Consider the following 24,816-nt stretch of genomic DNA (forward strand, 5'->3'; position numbering starts at 1 on the left):
GATAAACTGTACTCGGTTATCTATTTTTTTAGTATTTTCCTGAATTTCATTGACTAATATTATGTTCAGTACTCTATATGTATTCATGAGGGATATATAGTCTGTAGTTTTCTTTATTCTTTGTATTTTCAGAGTGTTTCTTGTTTCATAAAGTAAATTTTGTGTGTTCTCCTTTTTTCTGGAAGAAATACACTATTATTTCTTTAAATGTTAGGATTATCCAGTGAAATGCATCTGAATCTGGCAGTTTCTGTTTATGGGAGTTTTTAAATCATTAATTAAATTTTATACTAATTATGTTTTATTCATATTGTCTATATTGGCTGAGTAGTAATTTGTGTTTTACATGATATGGTTCATTTCATGTAATTGCTCAAAGTTATGTGTGTAAAATTGGTTTCGGTATTTTCTGTTATCCTTTATGACTATAGTGAAGTCTGTGTTTTGTTCTTCATCTTAGTAATTTGCACATTCATATTTTTCCTTTTTGGCTGTGCTAGAAATTTGTCAGATTACTGATCTTTCAAAAGAACCAATTCTTCATTTGATTAATTCTGTTTTTTTTCCTGTTTTCAGTTCTATTAGGTTTTCTTTCTTTGTTTCTTTCCTTCTTTCCTTTCTTCTCTATTTCCTTCCTACTTCTTGTCTCAGGCTTTATTTTGCTCTTCTTCTGGTTTCTTAAAATAGTTTTAGAGGTACCTGGGTGGTTCAGTCATTTGAGCATCCAGCTTTGGCTCAAGTCATGCTCTCATGGTCTATTAGTTTGAGTCCCCCATCTCACTCTATGTTGGCAGCTCACAGCCTGGAGCCTGTTTCAAATTCTGTGTCTCCCACTTTGCCCCTCCCTCTGCTGTTGAGCTCTTTCTTTCTCTCAAAAAAATAAATAAATATTAAAAAAAATTTTTTTTTAATATTTTTAAAAAATACTTTGAATTACTCATTTGAGCTTTCCCTGTTTTCTGATTGTGCATTTAGTGCTATGCATTTCCCTTTTGACATTTATTGTTATATATACTTACGTAAACTTTGGAACATGTGGTTTTATTTACATTTAGTTGATTATATTTTTAATCTCTAGGGTCTCTTCAACAACATAAAACTATGTTGTTTAGTTTCCAAGTACTAGTAAATTTTCTGTCATCTTTTGTTACTGGGTTATAGTTAGGCTTGTTTCTGTTGTGGTTGGAAAAATACTCAGTTTGATTTCCATCCCATCACTTTGCTGATGTTTGTCTTATGGGCCAGAAAATGGTCTATCCTGGTGTGTGTGTGTGTGTATATATATATATCTATGTATGTGTATGTATTTTTTATTGTTTTTTATTTAATTCAAGTACAGTTAACATTCATTGTTGTATTGGTTTCAGATGTACAGTATAGTGATTCATCTCTTGCACACAATACCCAGTGATCATCACAAGTGTACTCGTTAATCCCTTTCACCTATTTTCTCCTTTCCTCCACCCATCTCCCCTCTGTTGACCATCTTTTTGTTCTCTAGAATCTATTTCTTAGTTTGTCCCTACCCCCCTCCTTATTTTTTTTCCTTTGCTCATTTGTTTCTTAAATTCCATATATGAGTGAAATCATATGACACTGTCTTTCTCAGATTTTGCTTAACATTCTATTTTCTAGCTTCATCTGTGTTGTTGCAAATGGTAAAATTTCATTTTTATGGCTGAGTAATACTCCATTGTGCATTTATTATCTTGGGATTTTTCTGTGGGTATTTTGAAAAGGGTGTATTCTGCTGCTGATGGCGAATGGTACTATAAATGTCAGTTAAATCCTGTTGATGGTTTTGTTGATTTCAGAATTTTTCTGATTTGTCTCTAGTTCTATCACTTGTTTAAAGATGGATGTTGTGGAACACCTGGGTGGCTCAGTTGGTTGAGCATCCAAGTTGGGCTCACCTCACAATGTCACAATTTAGGGTCTCAACCTGTGCTGACAGCTCAGAGCCTGGAGCCTGCTTCGGATTCTGTGTCTCCCTCTCTCTGTCCTTCCCCCTGCTCACACTTTGTCTCTCCCTCTCAAAAATAAAAAAAAATAAATAAAAACATTAAAAAAAATGTTGTTAAATAAAGATGGATGTTGATGTCTGCGTATGTTACGGATTTTCCTGTTTCACCTTTGAATTCTGTCAGATTTTGCTTTACAGTTTTTATAGTGTATACATACTTGATCATACACATTTAGGATTGCTGTGTTTTATTGGTGGACTGACACTCAATAAATGTTTCATACATTCTGAAATCTGTTTTAGCTATTACTACTATGGCCTGTCTTTCTCATCTTTAGTATTTGTATATCTTTTTGCTTTCACCCTGCCTACTTTATATCTTAATATATAATTTCCATAAGCTCTGCTTTATAACTGGGGTAGCTAAACCATTTACACTTAATGTGATTTTTGAAACATTAAGGTTTAAGCTTTCTCTTTTATTTATCATATTGTTTGTTCTCTTCTGGTTTTCATTTTTTTCTTAATTTGAGTAGGTTTCCACTTGAAACTTGGATGTTTTATTATGTTTAAGTCTTGGGATTATTTAAATCTTCTGGTTTAGGGGCACCTGGCTCTCTCAGTCAATAGAGCATGAGATTCTTGTTAATGGGATTATAAATTGGAATTTATAAATTTATAAATTATAATTTGGAATGTAGAGATTTCTTAAAAAACAAACTGTTTTACAGATTAAAAGACAAAAGGGTACCTGGGTGGCTCAGTTGGTTAAGAGTTGAACTTTGGCACAGGTCATAATCTCACAGTTCATGAGATCAAGCCCTGAATTGGGCCTCGTGCTAACAGCACAGAGCCTACTTGGGACTTGCTTTTGCTTTGCCGCTCCGCTGTTCACACTCTTTCTCAAAATAAATAAATCTTCTGTTTTAGCCGGTTTTGCCTGGTACGCTTCTCATGGAATGAAACAATGCTCCTTTTTTATTGCCTGCTCCAAATGGAACCATAGTTTCTGCTTTAAGCCTTTCTGTCTCCCAAACTGGGGCATTATTGACTGTTGGGTAGGAAGGAAGTTCTGACACTTCATGTTTTTCATTCTGACCCCTGGGGATGGGGGCTTTATTACTGATTGGCATAGTAAAGTTCTGATTTTCTATCAGTCATCCTCTAGCACCACTTAAGTAGTGGCTGCTTTAAAAAGAAAAAAAAAAAGCAGTGGCTCCTCACTACGCTTGGCAGGTGATTGAAATCCCAGCTCCCTACTTGATCTTTCTGTATCACTTCAGTAAGGTATTGGGATGCTTTATTACAGCTTACTGAAGTGCAGGCTTCCCACTCAATTATTTGGTTTGGGTTCATATAAGCCATAATTTATTCTACACAGTTGTTTATGTTTTTGTTTGGAATAGGTCAGTTGTTGTAAGTTTTTGTCTTGCTAGCATGTCCTTTTCCTGGTTCTTTGACTACTTAGTTGGCCTTTTGAGGTGCTTTCTTTGTGCCTGTTAGTGCTTCCAGATTGCTGGATCCTCAACTTCAAGTGTGGGATATATAAAATTTTAAAACAGAATCTAGGGAATTTTGAAGTCCCTAGCAGTTCTGCTTTCCTCTCTCTTCTATTTTTAGTTTTCATCTGTTTATGTATAACATCCAGAGTTTACTTACTCTGTATTGGGAGAATAAATATCAATCTTCTCAAACAGAACGATTTTACTTTTGCGTTTTTTTAATGAGCATTTTATTTCCTTCTAAGTTTAACATTGCAGATTTAAAAAATTTGTAGCCAATAATTTAGAATTTGTCAAAATTTTTTCTCTGCCCTTTTGCTTTTTGTTTTAAAAATTGTTCAAAATACATTAGTTGATGGCCTGCTCTCTTCATTTATAATGTTTTCCCCCCATTTTTTTTATTGTGATAAAATACACATGGCATAAAATTTAGCCTCTTAACCTTTTTTTTTTTTAGAGAGTGCATGTGTGCCCCAAATCATAGCATGGGAGGGGCAGAGGGATAGAGAGAATCTTAAGCAGGCTTCACACTGAACACAGAGCCTGACATGGGGCCCAGTCTCACAACCTGACCTGAGCCAAGAGTTGGATGCTTAACCGACTAAGCCACCCCAGGTGCCCCTACCATCTTAAACCATTTTTAAGTGTGTGGTTCGTTGATATTAAATATGTTAATGATGTTGTGCAACCATTACCAGCAGTCATCTCTGTAGCTCTTTTCTTCTTACAAAGGTCATGTTCTATACCCATTAAACAATGTTGCTCATTCCCAGTCTTACAGACCCCTGGCAGCCACCATTCTACTTTCCATCTATATGATTTTGGTTGCTCTGTTATCTCATATAAGTGAAATCATACAGTATTATCTTCTAGTGACTGGCATTTCACTGCTATTCTGTTCTCAACTTTCATCCATATTATAACATGTTTCAGAATTTCCTTTCTTTTTAATTGAGTAATATTTTACTGTAAGGATAGGCCACATTTTGTTTCTCCAATTTTTCATTGATAGACATTTGGGTTGCTTCCATATTTTAGCTATTGTGAATAAAAATGCTGCCTTGAACATGAGTGTACAGATAGCTCTTTGAGACTGTTGTAGCTTGCTTTGGGTATATATACTTACATATACCTACAAATAGAATTGCTGGATGATGTAGTAATGTTACGTTTATTTTTTTGAGGAGCTGCTGTACTGTTGTGCATAGTGGCTGCACCAGTTTTTCCCTTAAGGAAACAGTGCACAAGTTTCCCATAAACAGTGCACAAGTTTAAATTTTTCTACATATTCACCAAACACTTAATATTATCTGTGTGTTTCATAATAGCCATGCTAAAGAATGGGAGTTAATTGTTTCATTGTAATTTTGGTTTGCATTTCCCTAATAATCAATGATGTTGAGCATCTTTCCATGTGCTGTTGGATAATTTGTGTATCTTTAGAAAAATGTCTGTTTAGCTCTGTCTGTTGAGCCTTTGATTTCAGCTCAGGTAGGATCTCAAGAGTCTAGGTTTTCAGCTCTGCTCAAGATCTCAGAGTCCAGGTCGGAACCTGCTAATTTCTTGCTGTACCTTTCTCTGTCCCTCTACCCTACTTGAATGCGCACATACACTCCCTGTGACTCCCTCTCAAAAAGAAAGGGAGGGAGGGAAGAAGGAAAGGAAAAACATCTATTGAAGTCATTTGCCGATTTTTAAATTGTTTGTTTCATTTTTGAATTTTCGGATTTCTTGGTATATTTTGTAACTGATTTTAAAGTCAGTAGAGTTATTTGTAAACATTTTTTTCCTTGAGTTTAGATTATTCTATCCCATGAATACTGTTTGTTTTCTCAAATGAGACATGGTTTATTAAGTACTCTGTTAAGCCAAGCTGTTCATTTGTATATCTGGCTGTGATGAATTGAATCTAGTTTATTGAAAGCCATGAAATTAAAACAGTGATGACTTAATATAAATGTATAAATTGTGATGTTTACAAAATTTAAATTTTCTTTTAGGCAAGTTGGACAAATGCAAGTAAAAAGCAGCGTGAAAAGCTACTGGAGCTGATTCGTCGTCTTGCAGAGGATGATAAAGATGGTGTGATGGCCCACAAAGTTTTGAACCTTCTTTGGAATCTGGCCCATAGTGATGATGTGCCTGTAGACATCATGGACTTAGCCCTCAGTGCCCACATAAAAATACTAGATTATAGTTGTTCCCAGGTATGAGAGTGCTTCCTTAACTCATTTTTTCTTACGTTTTGTCCTTCACTATTAGGATGACTTAGGTGTAGGATAATTCCATTATTTTTGTTTTTAAAGTAATCTTGAAAAGTTGGCATTTCTTTGTTTTTTCCCACATTTTTCATATCATTTACTAAGCATTTTTACTTCTTCACAAAAAAAGATTTGCCTGGGTAAAACAAGGCATTACAGTAGTACTGTAGTTGAGTATATGAAGATAAAATAGAATCATAAAGTATCATAAGCTAGAAAGGATACTTAGATTGTTTTGCTTAATAGAAGTTAATAAAACTAACAGAATTTCCTAAATAGACCTTTGTTTACAAGTAAATCACAACATCTTCCCTGTATTTAAATTCTATTTATGCTTACTGATTAGGAGTGTATATTTTTATATGAATATTATTTATATTCTTAAACATGTTTCCAGATTTTTATCAGTGCCTTCCCATACTTCTAATAGGTTGGTTAAGGATTTAAAAAAAAAAAAAAAAAGGACTGGGCAGGGTTATTAGTTTGACTTTTAGGTTTTGGGAAGTATGTAATTGTGAAGGCTTAGAAGTATTAGCTGTACTGATTACCTGAATCAAAAAAGTACCATCATACATACATAGAGAGAGAGCCCAGTGAATAAATTCAGAGGAGAGTAGCTTCACCTGGGTTAAACAAATGATGATGGACCAGTTAGTTGCAAATGTCCATATAAAACTGATTTTTAGTTCTGAAGAAGACACAGATTAAAATTTATCCAACTATTGTCCTTTACAAGTAGATTAAAAACATTGAGGTTTTTTTTTTTTTAATTGTAGTTGCAGTAATACATTGGATCTGTAGTAATCTGTAGAAGTAATCTGTAGAAGTTTCAGATTTATCAAAGGGGAGGGAAAAACCTAGTTCAGTTATTTGACTAAATGACAGTGTTATATTGTACTTGATCCTCACAAAGAAATAATTAATTATTCTTTGCCCTGTCAACTGAAAGCATTTTTTAAGAGTCCTGACATTTTTAGTATTCACGTATCCACTTTGTTTCCATTTATTTATTTTCAGAGAGAGAGCATTGCATGAATGGGGGTGGGGGGTAGAGAGGGTGGTGGATGGGAATCCCAAATAGGCTCCACGCTGTCACTGCAGGGCCCAACACACGGTTCAATCCCACAAACCATGAGATGGTACATGACCTGACTCAAAGTCAAGAGTTGTACACTTGACCAACTGAGCCACCCAGACACCCCTCACATATAAATATTTTTAAAGCCTTGAAAATGTGCATAGAACTCAGCCCAGGAATATCACATGTAGAAATAATTTTCCTAAGGAATAATAATGAAAGCATGATATTTACAAACGAGGCTTACCTTATTGTTTAAATAATTCAAAGTGGAACCACTTAAATTCACAAATACACTTTACAGCATGTCATGCAGTCAGAAAAACTTATAAGATGTCACAGAAATGGAGAATAATTAAAAGGTTTTCTGCTTTGTAATTCTCAAAATAATTTGAAGATAGAATTATATTGAATACTTGTCATGTAACCATTAATTTTTTGTATGTGTATTTAAGGATCGAGACACACAGAAGATCCAGTGGATAGATCGCTTTATAGAAGAACTTCGTACAAATGACAAGTGGGTAATTCCTGCATTGAAACAAATAAGAGAAATTTGTAGTTTATTTGGTGAAGCACCTCAAAATTTGAGGTAAGATTTTTAATACAGAAAAGTATCTAATTTTCACATACATACTATGGTGAAGACAGCATACAAATAAAAGTAAATGTTAAAGAAAACTAGAGTGAGAAAACAAGAGGAGGGTTTGGAACAAAATGAGTAACCTTGATTTTATTCATTTCCTATATGTTTTATGACACAGAATTTAAGTTAATTTGTGCAGTGTCATATTGCATTTAAGTATCAGTCAAGATGTTGCTTTCGTGTCATAGTTCAGAATTGTCTAAGACTTCTAGCAGATCTACCACACATTTTGGCATGGGTTGTATTCATCTCACTCTTCAATCTGTTTTACCATTTTTATGGGTTTTAAGATAAGAATAAGTGATTTAAATTATGAAAGATAACAAGGTTGTGTTTAAGGACATTTTTTACTCTTAATTTGTCTTAGCTAGAATTTTCTTAAACAGCTAATTTTATTTGTTTGGTCTTGATGCTAAATTGTGGTTATGGGAATAATTTACCTTTTATTTTCTTGTAATGTATTTGGAAATAATGACATACAGAGAAAATAGAACATGGAAAAAAGGCTTAGGTAAACAGTGTTTACAACACATTGGGATTTCTGAAGTGAGCTCTAGTTTTGTCTATCAGTAATCAGGGATAACTGTTTAGAAGTAGTTTTCTTATAAGATAGATACATGATTGCCAAGATGTTTTTTACAGCTCTAGATTTATATAATTGTGTATACCAACAAGATTCCTCTTCAAACTGAATTGCATAATGCCACTTTTTGCTTTTATTTTTCAAGTTGTTTTTTTTTTCTAAATCTGGGAAAATTAACATGAAATTAGGAAAGTCCCTGGTGAAAAATACTAGGGTAATTCCTGAAATAATCTAATCTATTGATAATATTTATTTACATTTATTTACAAAGGGCATGTTTTGCTTTGTTTGATTCACTATACTTGTCTTTTATCAAACGCAACCATTTTCTGATTGCTTATTTATGCATGCAGTATTACACATAGTTTTCAAGAGCAGGTGATTTAATCACCACTGGATTAACACTGATGTGAGGATTGGGTGGTTTCACTGAAGATGGCAAAATAGAAAGGGAACTAGGGATCCTTCTGGTTATGTTCATGGACCTAATTGGCTGTGAATTGAGTGTTCCAGAATGAACTTTTAATGGCTAATATACTTGCCCATGTAACCAGTTGTGTTTTGATACTTCTGTACAATTAATCTGGGTAAAGTTGAAGAACATTAATAGATGATTTTTCATGTAAGGTATGAATATTAGAATAAATATGTTTTGAGGTGTTGGTTTTTTCTCTTTAAAATGCTTGATATTTGCTATTCACCAGAGGATATTGAGCCAAATTTTATTATGAATATAAAACTTTTTAAATTTCTGAATTAGCAGCTAGAATTTAATCTGTGTAAACTGTTAGTTACAATAGTGTTCATTTGCCTAATTATACTGTAATTACTAATTACAGTAATTAGTAATACTAATTAATTACTTCTTGTTTTAGTCAAACTCAGCGAAGTCCCCATGTATTTTATCGTCATGATTTAATCAACCAGCTTCAGCACAATCATGCCTTAGTTACTTTGGTAGCAGAAAACCTTGCAACTTACATGAATAACATTCGACTATATGCTAGAGGTATGTATTCTAAACTAAAATTAACTAAAATCAGTGTAGGCTTCCCTTTCCTGGTTTTTATTTTGTCCTCTAATGTTAATTACCTAAAAAATGAAAACATACTTGTTTTTACAAGGACCAGAAAGTGCAAGTGAATTTGTGTATAAATTACATACTTATAAATGCACTCAGACTTCCAAATCTTATACACACTAAATTTTTTAAGTCAGTTTTTCAAGGCCCATTGCTAAGTGCTTATGTTCCTGGTCATCCTTTTTAAGTTGGTTTCATTTTTTTCCATATCTGGGAGCTCTGTCTCCTTTTATCCTACATTGGTTACTACACTTTTAGATATATACCCAACTCATTTTAAAATTTTAAATTCCTCATGCTGCCACTTATGTTGCCTTTTCAAGAAAACTTGATTAATAATTCCTCTGTTAATTTTGCCCATGTCTGTTTTGGAATAGCACATTACACTTGTTTTTAATGACCCTGAATTAATATTTTTAATTTGTTGAAAATAATGACCAGCACTTTACTGAATGAGTTCACATTGGTTCACAGAATTTGAAACTATTGAAGTATATTACGATAAATTTTTCTATGTTCCATCAGAAAACTTTTGATATTTACTATACGAGAGGCTTGGCTCACTCCTTGGTACTTTAAAGATCAATTCCTTGTTACTTGTCCTTTAAGAGTTTTATTAAAATCTGTGTGTGCTGGAACACAAAGCATTCTTTTTATTTTTTATTTTTTTAATGTTTATTTACCTTAGAGAGAGAGAGAGAGAGACAGAGCATGAGCGGGGGAGGGGCAGAGAGAGAGGGAGACACATAATTTGAAAACAGCTCCAGGCTCTGAGCTGTCAGCACAGAGCCCGACACGGGGATCAAACCCACAAACCGCGAGGTTGTGACCTGAGCTAAGTCTGATGCTTTACCAGCTGAGCCACTCAGGGGTCCCTCAAAGCATTCTTTATATGTCTATAACTCCTTTGTATTACACCAAATTCATACACCAACAAAATCCTGGCTGCCTAGTAGGCCCAATTGTATATTTGAGAATAGAGAAGAAAAAAAATTTTTGTGCAGTTTAAAACAGGAATGAGCATAATATGGAACTGAAAAATACTCTGTTGACATGCTACATCAGGATGTGTGAAATTGAGTTATATATATGTTTAACATGTGGATATTTGTAATACTCATTATCTGACTGGAATAGTATGCTCTTTGATTGTGTTTGTGTCTTAGATGGTTGCAGTTTGGTGTGGTTGAGTAATAAGGTTTGTAAAAATCCCAAAGTTTTTGTTAATTTATACTTCCCCATACAAAAATTAAAGAAGTTTTGTATATGGTTCTTTTGAGATTTTTATGATACTAAATATTGTATCTATATCATTGACATACCTCACTTTCATGATCTCACATGTTAGCATTTTTCATAATCTTTTTATAAATTTATATTGCTTTCTTGCAAGATTAGAAAGAAGAGTACATAGCCTTTAGAGTTAACTGTCTGTATTAAAAGCCTAGTTCCAGCACTTGATTAAGCCTTCTATAGTTAAGATTTACCAAATCTGTAAAATAAAGATAGCAGGAGTATATGTCTGCTTCTTAAATGATTAGATAGTTGAACATTAAATTATTTGTATGATATAGAACTGACCAACACAAAATGTAGTGATTGCATCTCTATAAGAAGCATGTTTCGTAGGCCTTCTCAAGGATGTGACAAAATATGCTACCAGATGATGTAAGATTCCAACAGTTCACTGATTCCTTCTGTTTCATTTCATTGGTATTATGCATTTGCCCACACTTTATTGCATAGTACACTTCAGTTTAGTTCATTAGAATGGGACCCTTTGCACTGATATGCACTTAATGAAAGTTTTAAGTGTCATTTTCTTTAATTTCTGGATGGGATTTATAACAACTTATTCTGGTTATAGGACACATTGTAATTCATTTAGGTCTTTGTTTTCTAAGTACTGACATTGCATTACCTTTTCCTATTCTCTTTGGTTTCATTGTGTCACCTGATTTTTCTCAGGACTACTTGCTAACATAAAAAGTTCTCTTTACAAGTGTCATTCAATAAAAGTGCTATGGCAGAATGCATATCCTGATTCAGTTCACTTGTTAGTTCTACACGTGGGTCATAAAGAACTGTTAGATATTTGTGGGTTATTGTAATTTAAAAAGTACTCTTACCTAATACTCATTTTAATTAAGCTAATCATTCTTTGGAGAAGAGTCATTTTAGGTAGGCCTACAGCAGGAAAGTAAGTACAGGATGAGACTTTGGAACATTATTGTGTCAAAGTGTTTGTAAAGTGTTTTTAAAGAATCAATAGCATGTGAAAAAGATAAGTCATCTCTTACTAGGTAAATTTGTAATACTTGGAGCATTAAAATGATATTCTGGATCACAACATTTTCAGTGTGTTAGTGCTTGAGTTCACAATGATATTAATAAATGAAGGAGAATGTCAACTAAAATGTAGGAAAAAATAGTAGATGATAAAAACTAGCAAGTGAAATTTAGATGAGGACCACAATAATGACATAGTATCGGAGAATCATTCCACAAATTATTAATACAAAGGAAAGTAAACCTTCAGTGGAAAAACTTGGTAGAAACACCTTAACCAAGTAATCTAAGTAAACATTATTAATATCGGGACAAATTGACATGGTATCGGATAACAGTATTTGTCAAACATACAGCTTTACTTTTGTGTTATTTCTTAATTAAAAATGGATAACCTGAATGTTACTAGAGGAAACATGAACCCAGATTAGGTGTCATTAGACCAGTAGCTTTTTATTCTTTAAAATGATCAAGGTAAGAAACACAAAAAAGAACTAAAGAAACTGTAGCCTTAAGGAAACAACTTTACGTGATGTATGAATCCAAACTTGATTCTGAACTAGGAAAAAAGGAGATCATTCTGGGGGTAGGATATTAATGTGATGAAATTTAAATGTAGGCTGTGGGTCAGATGCTACTCTTTTATTAATCTAAAAATCAGATGAGTATATTGTCATTTATGACTTTTTTTTTTTTTAATGTTTCTTTGTTTTTGAGAAGAGGGAGACAGAGCATGAGCAGCGGAGGGGCAGAGAGTGAGGAAGACACAGAATCCAAAGCAGGCTTCAGGCTCTCAGCTATCAGCAGAGCCCAATATGGGCCTTGACCTCTTCAAGGTCATGAGATCATGACCTGAGCCCAAGTCAGACTCTTAACCGACCTAAGACACCCAGGTGCTAAGGACTAAAGGGACTTCTGTACAGTTTACCTTCAGATGGTTAATAAAACTGATACAACATGTATAAATGGAAATACTGATAAAAGAAATGGATAAAATGTAAACAATTGTGTGTATCTGGATAAAGAACAATTTCTTATGTTGGTTTCGCACTTTGAAACTATATCAGAAAAGAAAGTTACACAAAGCTGTCCTCTCTGGCCCTCAGCTGATCCTGGGAAGTAATCACACACATTTTTAGACAGAAGTCTATGGTATTTAAAAAAAGCAGTTAACATGGCAGTCCAGACTTTAGTCATAATATTTCAAGTTTAGTTTCCTGAAAAACTAGAAAACTTACATGTAGTAGGAAAATTTTTTTTTAGCATTTTGTAAACCTATGGTTTGATGTAACTGATGACACTTTAAAGAAGTGCTAAAATTGCTGGCAGTTGCTCACTCAAATGAAAAGTACAAAAAAGTCATAATATGATAGTCTCCTGTCTTTACAGAACTCAAATCCAGATAACATTGCTAAATATTCTAGATGATTTATCTTTATAAAGCAAGTCAAATTTTACATCCAATTGCAGTTTTTCTGATATGGAAAAATCTTGGCATTTGGAAAACTTGGGTTGCCTTCACCAATTTAAAAGGATTAGATGATAACCCAAATGACCTGATCAAGTTCTAAAGCTATATAACTGATAAATGTCAGAACATTTTACTAAAAAAGAATTGTATAATTTCTAAATCCTCTATAACTTGCCTCAAAATTTTGAAATGATTCCTGTGTGGCTGAGCTGTTGGAGGCATTTACTTATTACCCCTTTGTTCCACCCACAAACCAACTTGGTCATTTCCATGCAGAGGAGTTATCCAAAACTTCTAATTCTTTTGTGAAGTTTTTTTGCCTGATACTTAGATAATCTCATAAGATTTTTTTTTTTTAAGACAGGCTGTTACAGTGTAGGTCTAAATTCTCATTGTCTTCTGCTTTTTAAAAATAAACATCCCATACGTACACATAACAGTATACATACCATTTTTACGATGTTTATTTTTAATTTTTTACTTTGCGTTGTCATTGACTAAGGATTTTTCACGCAGCATGTATGTTAATAAAGGAAGTCCATAGTGCTTACTAATTTTATGTTTTAAACTTAGGATCTCCTGAGCACCTCGATGGCTTGCTCAGTTAAACATGGGAGTCTGGATTTTGGCTCAGATCATGATCCCAGGATAGTAGGATTGGGTCCCATGTTGGGCTCAACACTGGGCAAGGAACCTGCTTTTAGAGTCTCTCTGTGCGCTCTCTCAACAACAACAACAAAAATCAACAAGAAGGGGCGCCTGGGTGGCGCAGTCGGTTAAGCGTCCGACTTCAGCCAGGTCACGATCTCGCGGTCCGTGAGTTCGAGCCCGAGCCCCGCGTCAGGCTCTGGGCTGATGGCTCAGAGCCTGGAGCCTGTTTCCGATTCTGTGTCTCCCTCTCTCTCTGCCCCTCGCCCGTTCATGCTCTGTCTCTCTCTGTCCCAAAAAAAAAAAAAAAAAAAAAAAAAAAAAGTTGAAAAATCAACAAGAAAAGTTTTAAAATATAGGATTTTCCCACTGAGGCTAGACCTCATTACTAATTGTTTTCATAATATTGTGAGGGTAGGTCTTTTTTTAATATGAGACAAACATTCATAATCTGGTGATGGTATACTTTGATAAGTATCAAATACAGTAACTTCTGTGTCACCCTAGTATTTCTGTATGAAGTGCTCTTAATAATATTTTTTATGCAAACATACTATTCCTTGTAAGGTAGTTTTAGTATTAAAAAAATTAAGACAAAAAAAATCATAACCTGTATTCACAAATTGCTTCAGTATATATGAAGAGTGAAATAGGGAGTTGTGCTAAAGTTTTAATTGCATATTTAACAGATTGTATTTTCCTTTAGGCTGTCTAAAATGTTTATTTTTGTGGGGCACCTGGGTGGCTCAGTCAGTTGAGTGTCTGACTTAATCTCAGGTCATGATCTCGTGGTCTGTGAGTTTGAGCCCCGTGTCAGACTCTGCTGACAGCTCGGAGCCTGGAGCCTGCTTCCGATTCTGTGTCTTCCTTCCCCTCTGCCCCTCCCCCACTCATGCTCTGTCTCTCCCTGTCTCAGAAATAAATAAACATTAAAAAAAAAATGTTTATTTTTGTGGGGAACATTGGATATATGTAAATATCACTATTGTAGGTTGCATCATAATGATAAAGTGATTATTGACTTTATAATTTCTTTAAGGTTAGTGCTGATTTGGATATACATACACATTATGCAGTGTTAATTGTTGTTAACTTACAGACAATGAAGACTATGACCCACAAACTGTGAGGCTTGGAAGTAGGTATAGTCACGTTCAAGAAGTCCAAGAACGGCTTAACTTCCTCAGGTTGGTTTTAAATAAATAGCACTGTTCCTTTTAAGAACATAAATGCAGTAATGTTAATATTCATTATACCTTTGTTTCTGTGTCCATTCCACCCTGCAGCTAAATACTTCCCCACATAAAAAGCATTAACAAAAGTTAATGTGATGTTTCCTGTGTTCATTATTATATTTAAAATTATTTGCTAAGCCTTAACTTTTATCTTTTTTTTGAATTTTGAGGAAAATGCATTTTAAATTTCAGAATACAGTTTATATTCTTTTATGTTAGAAATAAAAGTTGATTCATTACACATTTTCATACTTTAAAATTTAAGGCACTAAGCAGCTCAAGGGGACTTAATGTTGTTGGGGCAGTAAGGGACAGTGTTGTTGATAGGCTTTTGGTGCTTTGTTTATAATAACAATGGCTAATAAAAATAATCTAAAGTTCTATGTAATATATTCACATAGAGTTAAAAATGTAGTGTTAGGCTGAATTTGTTCATTAATGTTTAGCTTTTAATGACATGTATGTGTGTGGATATGTATATATTGCTTAAATAAATGAGACTATTTTTTAGGAATGCAGTTTCCATCCTAGCAAAACATATTTGAATGATAAATACTGTAAGAAAAAATACGAGACTTGGTTTTTCATAAAGTCTGTTGCATTTGTTATTTTCAGATGTATTAATCTTGGGGGATTTTCTGTTTGGGGTATTTATTATATACCGTATTTCTGTTACTGAGCCATGTAATGATTTATCAGGAAATATTTAGATTGATACATAGTCTGTTTCCAGATCGTCCCATGGCTACATTTAATAATTTCATAATATACCAAATTGATCTGATCTTTTCAGATAGAAGTGTATATCACTTCAACTTGAGAAGAATTCTAGTTCTCAAATTATGTAATATTTATTTAAAGTGCCTTTTGGGGGAGCACACCTGGGTGGTTCATTCAGTTGAGCATATCATGATTTCATAGTTCATGGAGTTCGAGCTCCACATTGGGATTGCTGCTGTTAGTGCAAGAGCCTTCTTAAGGTCCTCTGTCCCTCTTTCTCTCTGCCTCTCCCCTGTGCCCTCACTCTCTCTCTCTCAACAATATATAAAAACATTAAAAAAAATAAAGTGCACTCCCCTTTTTCAATCGCCTGGAAAAAAAGAACATGCCTCCCCATATAGACACTCTCCCAAAAGCCATTTTGTTGATGAGTGTACTGTGTCACTTAGATCTATTGGAATAGAAAAAAAATGTTGTAGAATTTATTTACTCTATTAATAAAGTTTAGAATCTAGAGACCTTGTATAGTTCTTGCTCTGTAAATTCTTAGTACAATTCATTAAAGTCAGAGAGGAACTGAGAGTTAATGCCTACTGCATATTTGGATTTGCACTAATCCTTTTAATCTTCATAGCAACTCTGTGAGGCAGCATTATTCCAGTTTGAAATAAGACTGTGATTCAGTTGGGGGAAGTAACTTGTTTGAAATCACACAACTGCGTGTGATAGAACTGAACTACTAATATTTAGTGTATCTCACTTTAAAATGTCTGCTGTTTCTGCAACATCCAGTAATTTACCAAACTTACCTGGGGGCCATATTTTGAAAGTTTTGCATTTTACTACAAACAGTAGTGCATTTTTTGTGTTGTATTATTCTGGATCCCATGTTCATGTATATATGAAGGTGTGAAGGATTAGATAAGGATTGAAAGCTACAAGGCCTCTTCATATTCAGTCCTACAATTATGGAGATACTGGAAACATGTAGTTAATACCCAAAAGAAGAAACCTACTGACAGGAAATAAATATATCATATTCTATTGGACATGAAGCCACTATCGTTTTGTTAATTAAGAATTAAATGCAAAAAAAGTATTATTTAGGTTAAAGTTAGCTTCTGTTTTCATTCACTGTCATTCACTGAAAGGGCAAACAGTAGATGGAGCAGACTTCTAGCTACAGGAAACTAGAATCTGAAGAAAGACTACCTGAAGCAGACCCACCAATCTTATTATAATTCTACTTTAATAGATGTGACTTTAATAGTCATAGAATTAACTAGATTCTGTGCATACAATATCATAAGTATATGCTTATCAAATAAATGAATGTTATTTTTTTACTACCAGATACAATATAAGAAATAAGTTCTTTTGAAAGAATACCTCTTTAAGCTATAGTTAAAACCTAATTGTGATAAATACAACTTAAGACATATTGAAATAAATTGTGTTGGAGGATTACATAGACCTAATTACTGTTGTTGTTTTTTTTTTTTAATTTTTCCAAGATTTTTATTGAAGGATGGCCAACTGTGGCTCTGTGCTCCTCAGGCAAAACAGATATGGAAGTGCTTAGCAGAGAATGCAGTTTACCTTTGTGATCGTGAAGCCTGTTTTAAGTGGTATTCCAAGTTAATGGGAGATGAACCAGACTTAGATCCTGATATTAATAAGGACTTCTTTGAAAGTAATGTGCTTCAGCTTGATCCCTCCTTGTTAACTGAAAATGGAATGAGATGTTTTGAACGATTCTTCAAAGCAGTTAATTGTCGTGAAGGGAAACTAGTAGCAAAAAGAAGAGCCTATATGATGGATGATTTGGAACTAATAGGATTAGACTACCTCTGGAGGGTAAGTGAGAAGTAGGAACTCTTGTTCACAATTATTGTACCTGGGGTTGTTTTAAATACACTTATGGAAATCAGAATTTTACTTGTAAGTTATATGTACTGATCCTGCTTTGCTGTTTGTCATAGAAATCTGGGGGGAGAGATTGTTCATCTTTACCTTCTTGTTAACATCACTTTTGTTTGCCAGTGATTTGCGGTTTTTCCCCTCAATTTTGTCTTTTATCATTTGCCACTGGTAATCTGTTTTAACTTAGACTGAGATATATATGAATGTACTGTTCCATTGTCTACCTACACATATTTCATCCCTCCCTCATGAAAGTTATTGTCTCTTATTTAAGTTAGGTCTCAAAATGAATAATGGAGAGAAGGGAGAATTATTTTTACAGAAGAATTGTGTTTTAATACCTTTATTTACACTGTTTAATTTTGTATGTGTTTAAGTACCTGGAAGAGAAAATGTTAACTGTTTTCATTTAAGGTTAACATTTCCATTTTGATAGTGTAAATAAATCTTATTGTCATCTTAAATCTAACCTGTTACATCGTTATGTTTTTCATCTTCCATATATTTTTGTTATATTGAGTTTTTGTTCTTGCTTGTAGTTTTTGCAAACTGTATGTAGACTAAGATTTGCTGGGTTTTTTAATTAAAATCAAAGGTTTTTAAACAGTTTTAAACATCAGTAACCACCATAATGAAAATTTATATAATGCTAGCTGAAACACTCCTTGAAAATCTCACAGCTTGTCTACCAAATTGCAGAGTTAAATAATCCTGATTAAAATATATGTTATCTGAAGACGGGGAGGAAGGTGTGTATGTATATATAAATAATTGCACTATCAGAGCACCTACATTTTGCATCATTAATCCTTCATTTTAGGTTATTTAATTTTACATTAGTTAAGTGCCAAAGAAAATAGTTCTTGAATATTACTAATACTCTAATTTTTGGATCTAGGTTGTGATTCAGAGTAATGATGACATTGCCAACAGAGCTATAGATCTCCTTAAAGAGATATACACAAACCTTGGCCCCAGGTTACAGGTCAATCAGGTGAGGCTTAAAGTGCATAAAAACTTTCACATGAGCTAAGTCAAAAGTATTCTTCTGTTTAGAGGAAGCTTTTTAAATTTAAAACTAGAAATTAATTTTTTTTTTAGCTCTTACCAAATATTTAAGTATTTGATCCACATTTGTTCCTTATAAAAATTCTAACTCAAAGAGTGTTGGCTTGGTAATTATCCTGAGGTGGTTAGTATTATTTTGAATAAAGCTAATTATTGTTGAGATAGCCAAAAATTTGACTGACTTGATACTTAGTCCTAAAGGTTTTTTGTTGTGGTTGTTTTCAATAATTCGTTTAATTGCTTGTGTTCTTACTGTCAGCTTTCTTTTGTGTATTATTAGTGAGTAAATATGTGATTGATAACTAGATACAAGTTGAAATTTTATTTTATTTTATTTTATTAAATTGTTGTCATATTTGATTGTGAATCAACTTAAATTGTCTTTCATTGGTCTGTTATTTATAGGTTGTTATCCATGAAGACTTCATCCAGTCTTGCTTTGATCGTTTGAAAGCGTCATATGATACGTTGTGTGTTTTGGATGGTGATGAAGACAGTATTAATTGTGCAAGACAGGAAGCCATTCGAATGGTTCGAGTATTAACTGTTTTAAGGGAATACATAAATGAATGTGACAGTGATTATCACGAGGAAAGAACAATTCTACCTATGTCAAGGTTTGTAAGAAATTCATTTAGTAGTTAATTTGTAGTCATTTGTTATTTTCCTAGCCAGTGAATTAGGAAAGTAATGACATATAGGTAAAAAGGGCTGTAAAGAATTTTTCCATTTCTAGATTTCAGTGTCCTGTCTTTTAAAAACATTATTTGCATTCTCAAGTTCTTTTGTTTTTTAAGTAGAAAGTTCTGAGTTTCATTTTCGTTACGTATCATCAGTCATTAACTATAATTTTTTTTTTTTTTGCCTCATTTCTTTCTTTTCTATTCCTTTTCTTTCCTTCCTTCCTTTCTTCTTGATTGGTTTAGTTCTAAGCTATTATAACTTACTAAATGGGAACGGTATTTCATACCAGCTGTGTATTTTATTTTGTTGATAATATTCACTTACTCTAATAAAAATAAAATTCTTGAAAGATACATATTTAATAGATATGATGAACAAGAATATTTTTAAATGGTCTTTGCCAAGTTGTCTTTAGATTTGGAAAGTACTAAAAAATAAAAAATTACTAAATCATGTTAGTATAGTCATAAATTATAAATAATTCCAGTATTACGCAGTATAAATCAGATAATCATTAACTACACAAGCTCAATTAATTAAAAAACATTTAAATGGCAATTTTAGATTTGGGTAAAGTTTGTAGAACTGGTAATGTCTGGTTTTTAATTGTGATCAGTTTTAAAGTTAAAAATGTAAAATGATTCTTGAATATAATTTTTGTTTTGTATCTCATCTATAAGAAGAGAATACTGAAAGGTAAATATTTTTGAGTGACTTTTCTTTTTAAGAATTTCTATAAATGTGTAATAGAAACATGCACTTTATTTTGATACTTTCAAGTTGTGTATGTTTTCATTTGAAAATATTCTTAGTGAATTGAGATCTTGTAGCTTAAAATTAACTGATATCTCTTTATCATAAAGTAGAGATTTTTCATTTTGCAGCCATAGAAACAAAGATTAGCCACAGTGGGATATAATTATATTGTAGTTCCAAAATTTAATGTTTATAATTTAAAGAAGTTATATTTAATATTCTCAAAACAAAGTAAAACTGTCTTCCTCTTTTAAGAAAATATTAAAATCCCAGTTTCATGTTCTTGGTAATTGCTGAATATGATTGTTCATTTTTTTAATTTTTTTTATTTTAAAAATTTTTTAGGGCATTCCGTGGTAAACACCTCTCTCTTATAGTTCGATTTCCAAACCATGGCAGACAGGTTGATGACTTGGACATATGGTCTCATACAAATGATACAGTTGGTTCAGTACGACGATGTATTCTGAACCGTATTAAAGCAAATGTAGCCCATACAAAAATTGAACTTTTTGTGGGTGGTGAGATAATAGATTCCGAAGATGACATAAAGCTGATAGGACAATTAAACTTAAAAGATAAATCAGTAAGTACATATGTAATTTTCTTTTTTAATTTTTAAAGTTTATTTATTTTAAGAGACACAGCATGAGTGGGGAAGAGGGAGACAGAGGGAGACATAATACCAGCAGGCTCCATGCTGAGCACAGAGCTTCACACAGGGCTTGAATTCCCAAATCATGACCTGTTCCTAAACCAACAGTTGGATACTTAACCAGCTGAGCCACCCAAGCTCCCCAATACATATATAACTTTCAAATATTCCCAAAGAATTAAACATCCAGGCTATTTTTCACTCATTCAGTGATTGTTTAACGAACTTTGTGTGAACTCTTGTCTGTTAAGTTTCTGGATTATAACCCTGAAAAAGATAAGTATCATGACACTAGGATAGTGAAGAAAGTACCCTATTAAAATGGTTATTTTGTACAGTACTTTTTTAGTATGTATCTAAAATAAAGCATGATACATTTTGTAGTCTTTTGGTATATCAAATTTATGTATTTTGGAAAAGTATTTTCCCTTGTCTTTGCAACTAATATATTCTCTTTTTTAGGTAATTACAGCTAAACTTACACAAGTAAGTTCCAACATGCCTTCAAGCCCTGATAGTTCTTCTGATTCATCATCTGGATCTCCTGGCAACCATTGTAATCACTACAGTGATGGTCCCAATCCAGAAGTGGAGAGTTGTTTGCCTGGCGTGGTGAGTCAGCTGTGTATGCAAAATATTACATGTTTCTTGGAATGGTCCTTTTTCTAAGGAATTAAACAAGTTTCATAGATGGGTCAAATGTCAAGTAAATATATACAGCTAACTATAACTTTTGGATGGATTTCTTAATTGTTGGAATTTAAAATAAAAATTTTCCGTAGAGGGGCGCCTGGGTGGTTCAGTCTGTTGAGCGTCCGACTTCAGCTCGGGTCATGATCTCACAGTCTTTGAATTCAAGCCCTGTGTCGGGCTCTGTGCTGATGGCTCAGAGCCTGGAGCCTGCTTTGGATTCTGTGTCTCCCTCTGTTTCTGTTCCTCCACTGCTCATGCTCATGTCTCTCTCTGTCAAAAATAAATAAACGTTAAAAAAATTTTTTCCATAGATACGGTATTATTTTGGGGTAGAATTAATCAATTACAGTTGGATTAGAGTATACTATTACTTACGAAAATACTACTATATTGTCAATCTTTTCTTTGAACCTCTTTTTAAGGAAATATATAATCTGTCTTCAGCAAATTTTTAGTAGTATTTTTCATACCTAAAGAAACAACAACTGTTCAATTTCTTACACTTTCTCTTCCCTCTACCTTTTAAGAATTGTTATAGCTGCAGGGCGCCTGGGTGGCGCAGTCGGTTAAGCGTCCGACTTCAGTCAGGTCACGATCTCACGGTCCGTGAGTTCGAGCCCTGCGTCAGGCTCTGGGCTGATGGTCCGGAGCCTGGAACCTGTTTCCGATTCTGTGTCTCCCTCTCTCTCTCTGCCCCTCCCCCGTTCATGCTCTGTCTCTCTTTGTCCCAAAAATAAATAAACGTTGAAAAAAAAATTTTTTTTTAATAAAAAAAAAAAGAATTGTTATAGCTGCAGTAATACCAGCTGCTTCAGTGTTAAGCGTCATTTAAGATTGCCAACAATGAGATTACGGATTTACCAGCAACCCCTCAAGGGGCAAAGTCCCTTTTGTAAAAACAGCACCTGAGTCCTATGTAAAATTTCTGCTTTATAAAACAGTAGAACAAGCAAAGAAATTACACCAGGTAGTTCAGAAAGCTTAATGAGTTACTAAGTTTGCATCATAACTGGATGCAAACATGGAATCATTGGATTTGTAAATGTGAAAAAATGGGAAAGGAGGTAATTTCATGTAAGACAGTTAGAAAACTTGCTTGGAGACAATAAAGAGATTAATTCTGAATAACAAAACCTTTTAAACTTATTTTATACATAAACCTTCTTGTTTTCTGTATTCCAGATAATGTCACTACATCCCAGGTACATAGCTTTCCTCTGGCAAGTTGCTGATTTAGGTTGCAGTCTCAATATGCCATCTCTTAGAGATGGAGCAAGAATACTTATGAAACTCATGCCACCAGGTAAGAAAATTGCCTGACCTTTTCTGCCAACGCTCTCCCCTTCAGTGTTGACAAGTACATGGTAGATTCTGTTCCCTATGATATATACTTTGGTATAGTTTATAATGTGGATCACGTGTTACCCACAAAATTGTCACTGAGAGATTTTTTATGGATAGATAAGAATATTTAACATAGGAGGTGCCTGGCTGGCTTAGTCTTGATCTCAGAGTCATGAGTTCAAGCCCTACATTGGATTTAGAGATTACTTTAAAAAATAGTAATAATATTTAGCATAATTTTAAAATATTCATAGTAAACTAATTCACACAATTTAGAAAATCAGGATTCTTCAAAGGCCAAAATGAAGAACAATGATCTGGTACTGCACCCATCGCCACCTTCCATTTTCTTTTCAAAGAAATCACCATTTTCAGCATTTAGCTCTTCTTATTGTTATGCAGTTTACCTCTAAATAATGTCTTCGTATCACTTTTATGTCAGTTACTATATACTGATTTCAGTATAGACAAAAACATTTCTTACTCCCATTCGTTTTTGATCATTAATGTTTTTTGCTTAAATTTGTATCAATCATTTACATTTTCAAAACTATGTAAGTAGGTGTATATTGGACTCAAAATATGTTATGTTTTAACAAGACTGTTAAAATATTTTTATTTTATTATTTTTTAAGTTTGTTTTTGTTGTTTTAAGTAATCTCTGGCATGTGGGGCTCAGTCACACTCCCAAGATCAAGAGATACATGCTCTTCTGACTGAGCCAGTCAGGTGCCCCTGTTTTTTTTAAATTCTTTCTTAATTCCAGTTTATACATTGTTATTTTAGTGTACATGTACCACACAGTGATTCAGCAGTATATGAAAAACTTTAATTTCCTAGGCTACTCACACTTGTTTATTCTAGATGTAAAAATGTCCCTTTGGGTGGCCTGGATGGCTCAATCAGTTAAGCACCAACTATTGATTTCAGCTCAATTCATGATCTCACAGTTCGTGAGTTCAAGCCCTGCACTAGTAGTGCAGATAGAGCCTTCTTGAGATTCTTTTTCTCTCAAAATAAACTTTAATAAAATAAATTGTCCCCTTCTGTTCATTTGATTTTATATGACATTTATTATTGTTTCTCACATTCTCTTTAATAATATTGTAAAACAATTTTCCACATGGTCAAATTCATTGTATTACATTTTTGGGATGTTTCCTCCTTTTCTGTTAGTGTAGTTCTTCTCTTTGATACATTTACTCTTCTGGCCCCCCCTCCCTTTTTTTAATGTTTATTTTTGAGAGCAACAGAGCATGAATGGGGGAGTGGCAAAGAGAGAGGAAGACACAGAATCCAAAGCCTCAGCATAGAGCCTGAGCTGTCAGCATAGAGCCTGATGTGGGGGCTCAAACTCAAACTATGAGATTGTGACCTGAGCTGAAGTTGGATACTTAACTGAGGAGCCACTCAGGCATCCCTTTCTGGGACCTCTTTATAACAGACTTTTTTACTGTGAATCCTGCTGTAATCCTTTGTTGAGTCAGTCCTCATTTTTGCTGATGCATATTCTTCTAATAAAGGGGTCCATGGGGAGTAGATTTTTTTTTTTTAATCACTTAGCTGAATACAACTAAACTCTTACTTGCAGTATTACATATTTTTTTGTTCTTGTTTTTTTTTTTACAAGCAATATTTTAAACATAGTGTCTTTGATTGAATGTTCCATTATAGTGCCATAAGAGTGTTGGCTGGTGGGAAAACTGAAGCTGTTTGTATGTCGTATATTTTTAAACCCTTAAATTCTGAAATCTGTTGATGAAGTGCCTTGGGGTAGATTTGTGTGTGTGTGTGCTATTGATGAAGGTTCAGTGGACCTTATTGGTAAAAAGGTTATTTTTTTCCTTTTGTTTCCTCATGGCTTTATTTGTGCTTTTGAAAAATTTTTCTTTTTTTTTTTTTCCTTTACTTTAGAATATACTATTATATATTTGTGTTAGGATGTTGTTAAATCCCTTAACAATTTTGCCTCTGTTACTCAATCTTGTGGTTTTCTTTTGGGGCCTTTTCTTTTTAGCTTTCTGTAGCATTTTAATGTTATTTTTTTCTACTGCTTCTTCATAGCTTTCTGTTTTATTTTATGAACATTTTACAGAGTTTCTGCTATATATGATCACCTAAACTTTATGTTCTACAAAATCATGTGTGTATTATTTACTGAGGTAATTGCAAAAATAAAAAAATGGATAGTATAATACAAAGAACTTTTTATTTCT

At 33.5% G+C, this 24,816-nt stretch overlaps 1 protein-coding gene across 1 annotated transcript in view; it reads left to right on the forward strand.

Moving 5' to 3' along the window:
- Positions 1-24,816, forward strand: part of LOC121024772 (probable ubiquitin carboxyl-terminal hydrolase FAF-X) — a 158,557-nt gene that overhangs the window by 68,806 nt on the left and 64,935 nt on the right. Inside the window, exons 12-21 of the mRNA XM_040466999.1 lie at positions 5,466-5,672; positions 7,260-7,396; positions 8,909-9,042; positions 14,622-14,709; positions 16,992-17,334; positions 18,299-18,394; positions 18,874-19,085; positions 20,254-20,494; positions 21,026-21,175; positions 22,439-22,559. Of these exons, the coding sequence (XP_040322933.1) occupies positions 5,466-5,672; positions 7,260-7,396; positions 8,909-9,042; positions 14,622-14,709; positions 16,992-17,334; positions 18,299-18,394; positions 18,874-19,085; positions 20,254-20,494; positions 21,026-21,175; positions 22,439-22,559 (1,729 nt within the window). The remainder of the gene's footprint in view (positions 1-5,465; positions 5,673-7,259; positions 7,397-8,908; positions 9,043-14,621; positions 14,710-16,991; positions 17,335-18,298; positions 18,395-18,873; positions 19,086-20,253; positions 20,495-21,025; positions 21,176-22,438; positions 22,560-24,816) is intronic.

The sequence above is a fragment of the Herpailurus yagouaroundi genome, unplaced genomic scaffold, assembly GCF_014898765.1.
Source record: "Herpailurus yagouaroundi ecotype Mexico unplaced genomic scaffold, PumYag 67120, whole genome shotgun sequence".
Lineage (NCBI taxonomy): Eukaryota > Metazoa > Chordata > Mammalia > Carnivora > Felidae > Herpailurus > Herpailurus yagouaroundi.